Source organism: Theobroma cacao, chromosome 8, assembly GCF_000208745.1.
Source record: "Theobroma cacao cultivar B97-61/B2 chromosome 8, Criollo_cocoa_genome_V2, whole genome shotgun sequence".
Taxonomy (NCBI): domain Eukaryota; kingdom Viridiplantae; phylum Streptophyta; class Magnoliopsida; order Malvales; family Malvaceae; genus Theobroma; species Theobroma cacao.
Window position 1 is genome coordinate 391,676 of NC_030857.1, and position 7,025 is coordinate 398,700.

General features: G+C 38.9%; 2 protein-coding genes and 1 non-coding gene across 5 annotated transcripts; 1 reads left to right on the forward strand and 2 right to left on the reverse strand.

The window, feature by feature from the left end:
- LOC18591206 (UDP-glucuronate:xylan alpha-glucuronosyltransferase 2) lies at positions 303-3,327 on the reverse strand. 2 transcript variants are annotated; one of them, XM_007017189.2, is made up of 3 exons: positions 2,960-3,327; positions 2,208-2,844; positions 303-1,492 (listed from the first exon to the last, which is right to left on the reverse strand). In XM_007017189.2, the coding sequence occupies exons 1-3, from the start codon at positions 3,152-3,154 to the stop codon at positions 543-545; spliced, it is 1,782 nt and encodes a 593-aa protein (XP_007017251.1). In that variant the 5' UTR covers positions 3,155-3,327; the 3' UTR covers positions 303-542. The 2 variants fall into 2 exon arrangements, with proteins under 2 accessions (XP_007017251.1, XP_007017252.1); XM_007017190.2 differs by having other exon boundaries at positions 2,955-3,025.
- Positions 2,094-2,166, forward strand: TRNAR-CCU. The gene has a single exon. It is a non-coding gene; the product is annotated as a tRNA-Arg (tRNA).
- On the reverse strand, positions 4,436-7,025 carry LOC18591207 (protein TIC 22, chloroplastic). 2 transcript variants are annotated; one of them, XM_018125317.1, is made up of 8 exons: positions 6,597-7,025; positions 6,453-6,515; positions 6,240-6,314; positions 5,877-5,927; positions 5,349-5,408; positions 5,166-5,237; positions 4,905-4,940; positions 4,436-4,825 (listed from the first exon to the last, which is right to left on the reverse strand). In XM_018125317.1, the coding sequence occupies exons 1-8, from the start codon at positions 6,960-6,962 to the stop codon at positions 4,733-4,735; spliced, it is 816 nt and encodes a 271-aa protein (XP_017980806.1). In that variant the 5' UTR covers positions 6,963-7,025; the 3' UTR covers positions 4,436-4,732. The 2 variants fall into 2 exon arrangements, with proteins under 2 accessions (XP_017980806.1, XP_017980807.1); XM_018125318.1 differs by lacking the exon at positions 5,349-5,408.

Here is a 7,025-nt window from a genome sequence, read left to right on the forward strand (position 1 = left end):
ACCAGAGAGCAGTTCGTTAAAGGGACCTTATTAATAAACTTATATTTGCAGTAAATGATTGGGTTTTGGTATGCATTTCCATCGTTGGCAATTGGAGTCCTTTGTTAAATGGCTGAAACTTGCATGTGAAAACAATCACACCATTTATATTTTCTTCCAGCTAATATATTAAACCTGATTACCTTACCTTGAACTTCAGATGGGAATTTTTTGTCCCTGATGTTTCTACTTTCTAGATTCTATCACTGGCAAAAGTAGATGTTGGTAACTTCTTTGTTTTGAAAAAACATGGCGAAAGCAAGTATAAATTCCCACAGGGATAAGATAATTAAGGAAGGAGCAGAGAGTAAATTTTCTGCTGCAAAAGATTGTACAGACAGTAACCTGTAAGGCTGTGACCAATGTCTGATACAATATGGTTTAACTATCGACACATAAATTACTTGGGAAACAGCTGGTAATGTGTTCTACAATGGAAGCAAAAAGATCCATCCCAAAAAGGGAAGGAAAGAAAGAAAGGAAGGAAGGAACATGCACAAATTCTATTGGATCAAATTCTTTTTCCAACGTCTTGAATCCGTAATATTGATCCTCCAATGCTCATCTTTCAACCCTGCCTCTCCAGCCTTTTTTCTATCCCAATCCAAGTCAATCTTTCTCCGCTTTGTTAACCCACAAAACTGCCGCAACTTCTCGTCCATGGAGTCATAAAACTTCCACCATCTCTGATGGGCCACATCACTGGCGTAAACACGTTGGTCCCCTATGTTCCAGTTACAATCATAGTCCCTGTAACAAAGCCAAGGCTTTAATCCCAAGTAATGAATCGCATAGACTTTTGGTGGGTCAGCTGCAAAAAGCTGGTTCTTTAAACCAGTTTCAATGGTGCTGTTGGACCAAAAATTCTTGAGAAAATTCACTCTCCGTGGTAAACGATGCCACCAAACGAACACCTCATTGAGAAAACCTTGGTCCCCTCCATTGTACGAGAATATTTCTTTACGTTTGTTCATTAGAAGTTGAAATGTGCAATTTGATGGCTCGATCACCATAATGCCCGAATTAAAAATCCAAACGTCGTTGCCTGTCGCTGTCATTTGAGGGAAATGGAAAAGGAGATCAAGGTTTCTTAAAACAATGATGTCTGCATCGATGAATATGACCTTGTCATAATCCGTAAGCTGCCAGAGCCTGAACTTGCTGTAATTGTATTCATTGTAGGAGTGCTTTTCAGCTCTGGGGTTTCGGATTCTTTTGATGAAGCGGAGCTGCCACCCGGCTGCCTTGAGAGCGTCGCGCTTTGGTTCGGAGATGGACTTGTCCAGAAGAAGGATGAGGTCGCGCTTGGTACCGGTTTTTACGAGACTTTGGGCAAGTGTTATGGCACCGCAGACGTATGCTTCCGAAGAATGCAGCACCGTGGCATAGGCTTCACGCTTGACCGTCGTTGACGCCTGTTCGATCTTGGAGGCATCAAATATTTCATCAATTCCTGAAAATTCATTCATTTGCTTCTTGTTATGAACTAATAGTGAATAATTGGAATGATCACAAGTTCACAAATTACTTAGTGCTTAGATAAATGTACCACATATCTTGAATCATCACTAAACTGGATCTAATGCTAGTTAAATTCATTTATTGTTGCAAGATAAGATTCAGAATATCTTTAGTAAACAAAGAAAAATATGATGATATATCAAAGTTGAGATGCTGTAGGTCCCCCATTTGTTGTGGTTATGCAGTCATTCCTAACTAATGAAGACAAGTACAACATGGGATTCTTATTTGGAGCAGGCAGTGCCGCCGGCTGCTTAAGTTTAGACGCTAAGCATTTGCCAAAAGACGACAAAAGCATAACTACTCCATCTAGACTTTCTCAGCAAGCAAAGTCAATTAATTTGGAAGTTGCTAATATCAGCATCAATAAACCAGCTACTCTTTAGGTAATTCCTCTCCTAACCACACATGTTTTTCCCTTATTTCGTTTTCGTGTGCCAACTTTGGTTTTTCAACCACTTGCAGGGAAAAGGTAATCATAACTTTGAAGTATATATTAAGTAAAAATTTAACAGAACGCTTTTCATCTTCTAGCGCCTGTAGCTCAGTGGATAGAGCGTCTGTTTCCTAAGCAGAAAGTCATAGGTTCGACCCCTACCTGGCGCGGTTAATTTTTTCAAAAAAGAACAGAGCTAAACGAGTCATACCTCGTCCCCATAATGGCAAAGCCAGCTTGCAAGAACCAACAGGCAAGGAAACTTTTTGTTCTAATCTTGCTACTTCCGGCTCATAGTACCACCACTCATCTTCCTGTTTCACCAAATCATTGCATCGGAACACCTCTAGCATTGGCCTGCACTTGCTCAGGAACACCACTTTTGTCCTCCAATTCCAATCCCTTTTCCCATTTTTAACTGCCAGATTAGCTGCTATCAGATGAACTTGAAGCCTGAACACCTCCCTAGCCCATCCGTCTTCTGGGTACTGACATGGCAGTTTTGCCACTATCAAGTCGAGGCTATCGTACTTACTGAAGTCTGGCATTGGTATCTCAGGGCACTTTGGCCCATCAATTTCTTCCTCTTCATCAATCCATTCAGGAAACAGGTCTGGCCATTCGAAAAGCTCCGAGACTCGCTCGAAAAGGATTGGAATTGTTTCACCATGTGTTTCCCATTCACTATAATCCTCATCTTCGAAGTTCACCATCCCAATCTTCAATCCTCCTCCAATCTCATCAATGAACCTTGGCACCTCTAACTTGGTCAAATTCGTCTTAGGCTTTCGTTTACTTCGGGCTTCATTCTCTTCCAGAACTGCCTCCATCTTCACCCCTTTTTCCACCTAAAGCAAAATCACGTTCACCAAATATTATATCAGAGAACAGACAAACAAATCTTCCTGAAACATCTACTTTGCATTCAGGAACCAATATTGAAACTGAGCCAGCTCACCTTACCTTGTGATGACACTCACCCAAGGAGCATCTAACAAGCGATGCTGCATTCTCAAAATAGACCGAAGAAGATGGGCGCAAGAGAAGAGATGCATAGATAACCAGAAAGAAGGCAAGAAAAACCAGGTTGATTCTAATAACCAAAGCTTTTGAAGGAGTGGCCTTGATGATTTTCTGAAGACCAAGTCCTTCACCCATCCTTAAGCAAAGGTGTCCTACCTCAATGCAAGCTCAAAATATATAGATATAGAGATAATAAATTATCATAACAACTGCCTATAGTTTAAAGTAAAGTACAATAATACGAATTATGATTAGAAATTTAAAGGATTTCAAGGGTGTAGTGGTTAGAGAGCTTAAGTGAGAGTGAAATTAGAGTAAAACTCAATTGAAGCCGGACCATTTATAAAGCTCCATCTGTCGTTTCCTTCCCTTTGAGACAAGAAGGTCGGAATCAAATAAAGCTTGACCGTCTACCCCAAATCCCATGCTGTTTGGTGCTAATATATTGTAGAAAATTTCCCCTGACTTCCCAACAATACCCTGTACATATTTCTTTCCAAATGAAGCATATAATCATATACACAAATCCCCACCAGCAAAAGGAGCCCAACCGCTTCCCTAACTTTTCTTCTTTTTACTGTCCAACTTTACGCTAAAAGGGTATAATTCTCTTGTCAAGTTTCTTTTAGCTACAGTTTCACACATGAAGAAAAGCGAGCCAAAGACAAGGGGGGCAAGAAAGTAAAGTGATATTTTCATGAGAAATTGTTTAGGGCAAACAAATTATCAATGGGGAATTTACTTCCATAATGGGTAGTTAAGCTGGCCTCCCACCAACTATTTAGTTGCCCTGTCAACTTCCTACATGCAATGAAACGCCCCTTTTAGCCGTTACAGGAATATGCCAGGCTCTACCAATATCTTGCCTTCTTATTTGCAATTTGTACCTCTTATTTCATTTATTCGAAAATTACACCACAACAATAACAATAATAATGATGTGTGATGATTCAATCAGGATTTAGGTTGGTCATCGGTATTATCACAACTCATCCGCAATGATTTCAAAGACATTCTAGTACACGACCAACGCCAAAATGAACGGTGAACTATCAGATTGTTGATAATTACAAACTGGGTGTTGGAGAGCGGGGCCTATGTCTTAGGCCAATGTGTGCTATTGCCTTATGTTTTTCAGACCAAACATGAGTAAATTAACATGACCAACAAATCAATAGGGAGATCGGGGAAAAAAGGCAGGGACCATAATTACTAGAAAGACTTTGGCCTTGGTCTGTTTACATTGCAGTTCATTTATATGGGAATTCAGAGTCCATCTTTGCAAACAATGAGCTAATAAATTCCCTGTTGCCTTTTTTAAAACTCTTTCCTTCAAGATGAAGAAATCCAACATTGATGATTAAAAGTCAAGAGTATTATCTTTGTAAACATTTGACTATTAATTCTCACTGGTAGTTGTGGGTATCAACCAAAACCATTTCCACAGATTAATGCTATTAACTCATTCAAAAGTATGGGTGCATATCAATCACTGCAACTGCTAGGTTTTCCTTTTCCTTTTCCCTTCTTTTTTTTTTCTTTCGGGGTGACATATGGAGACCCATTGGATATCGAGTTACAGAGACAGAGCCAATTCACTCCTATCCCATAAATTCTCTCTCCCATCCCGAATAGACTTCAAGAGCTTCGAGTTGATGTAATTGCTGTTTTGATGCTATCAAATGGACAGTCGGAAGTAAGATGCACACCGCCTCATACTTTCACCACGTCTTGGATGTGTTGAGAATAGCTTTTACCTGGTGGAATGAATATTAGATCCTCCCAGCCCGAGTTTTTCTCACTCATCTGCATCAAACCAAAGAGGAACAATCAGCTTCCATATCCTTCATGCTAAATACAATTACTTAGCAATCAGACCCTATACCTCCATTTTCCTTAGAACATCTTCCAAGCTTCCAACCTGCTCAAACAGATCAGATCAAATGAATGCAAAGAAAAGAAACGCCAAAAAGGAAAATCATTCCATTGATAAAGCAAGTACTAGAAAGGTGGAACCATTGAAAGTATTGGGGTGGGGGGCAGTGATGTGTATATAGTACTAGAAAAGAAGAGCAGAGGAAATCTACATGCAATCACTCATCCATGCATGTATATACATTTGAATGCCTATATATATATATGATACCATGATATGTTGAGAAAGACCAGTTCCTCTTGATGCCCTTGAAACCTTTGACAGTTCTTTTTCTATGTCTTCCTGTACAATAACAAGGCAAACAAAAGAAACTAAGTTACATTTAACAACTATCTTTAAATGCATACTGAACAAGAAAACAGCATCTATAACAACTTGATAGATCAAGCAAACCTTATTAAAATATATTGGGAAGAAACGCTTGTTTTTCTTCCTCACAACAAGAAGGTCAGACTGTAAACACAGACATTCAACACAAAAAAGTGAGACCTAACATTTAATTCTGGTAACATAAATTATTATCACAGCTCAGCTGCTTCATGCACTACTACTATAAAAAACAGCATCAATGGTGGCAATATATTTAAGAAATTGTGAAGAAAGCAAATTCTCTGATTCATCATCAGATTAAAAATATGTTGGGCATGGTTCCCTATTTAACAACAACAATAAGAAAGAGTCTCTACCCTTTTGCTCTATTGCTAATACAGAAAAAACTGCTAATTACCTAATAACTTCTATCGATAATAAAAAACGCAGCCACAGAGTAACCATAAACATGCATAAGCAAGCTTTTGGTAGCCCTTTATGTGATGCTTTGTAGATGATACTAAATGAACGAATTATTCAAACTGAGAACATTTTTTAGCCATATTTCCGCTCTCAACGACATCATATGTATTTAATAAAAAAATAGCATACCTGGAAAACAGGAACTCCATCAAACCCACTTTTGATATCAGCAGCTTTCAGCTGATTAGCATGAAAAGCAATTGTGAGTAATAGTGTGAGATTGTCCAGCTAAGAAAGATAACATCTTAACTCAAGAATGAACAATGTAAGTCGTAACAACTCCATTTTAAGTATTGTAGCTGAGGTCTAATCCATTTCTTGGCTAAGCACCCAACATCCAATCCACGTAAAAATTAACACCCAACAATCTGTCTCTTATTCCTACATGAAACCTCCTTTTTTTTTATTTAAATTTTTTCTTCATTGCCTTAAAAATTCTTGCAAGAAAACAGCTATAAACACAATCTATTTGCCCTTGCACGAAACACTAACCTCTAATGCGTTCTTTATTTGAATTGGATCCGGTAGAAAACGAAATGCAATTCCTTCTGCCTTCAGTGAATACACCTATAGCATAAATGATAAACCAGTAAGAAAAAAAAAATTAATACTGTTATTTCTAATCCAATTTGAGTTAACATTTCTTATTTCTATAGCATAAATGATAAACCAGTAATTAAAGTAAAAAAGAAAAAAGAAATTCACCTGATCAAGTGTAATAGGCACTACTTTAGCATTACTTCTCAGCTCTCTTCTCCGTAATCGAACCTACAACAAAATGAAACAAAATCAACCTAAAGAACAGTAAAAGCTTCGAATTTTGCTCTAAATTTAAAAAATTTAACTAACCTGAGCGAGAAATGCCTCGGCGTCTTCTTGTCGAAAGCAAAGCAAGCCAATAGACTTGGGTCCATTGGGATCAGAAATAAGCACGAACTCATTGTTGGAGTTGCTCACTGTATAAACGGCGGTGCCGGCTAGGGTTTTGGACACCTGCTCGGGACTCAAGGTGGCAGCTGCAGCCTTCGGCTGAGAGACCGACGCGAAAAGCGGACGATGATAGTAAGCCGCTGGAGGAGAGAAACCAAGAGCGACGTTGCCGACAAGACTGTTGGTGTGGTGGAGGCGGGTGGCGAGCTCGGCGCCGAGACGGTGGATGAAGGTGGAGAGGGATAAGAGAGGGTTCGAGGGAAACGGAGGTTTTGGGAATTCCATTTTTCTTTGAAAAATAAAAACAAATAAAAAATTGAGTTAAGGGCTTGAAATGTTTTTCCTTAA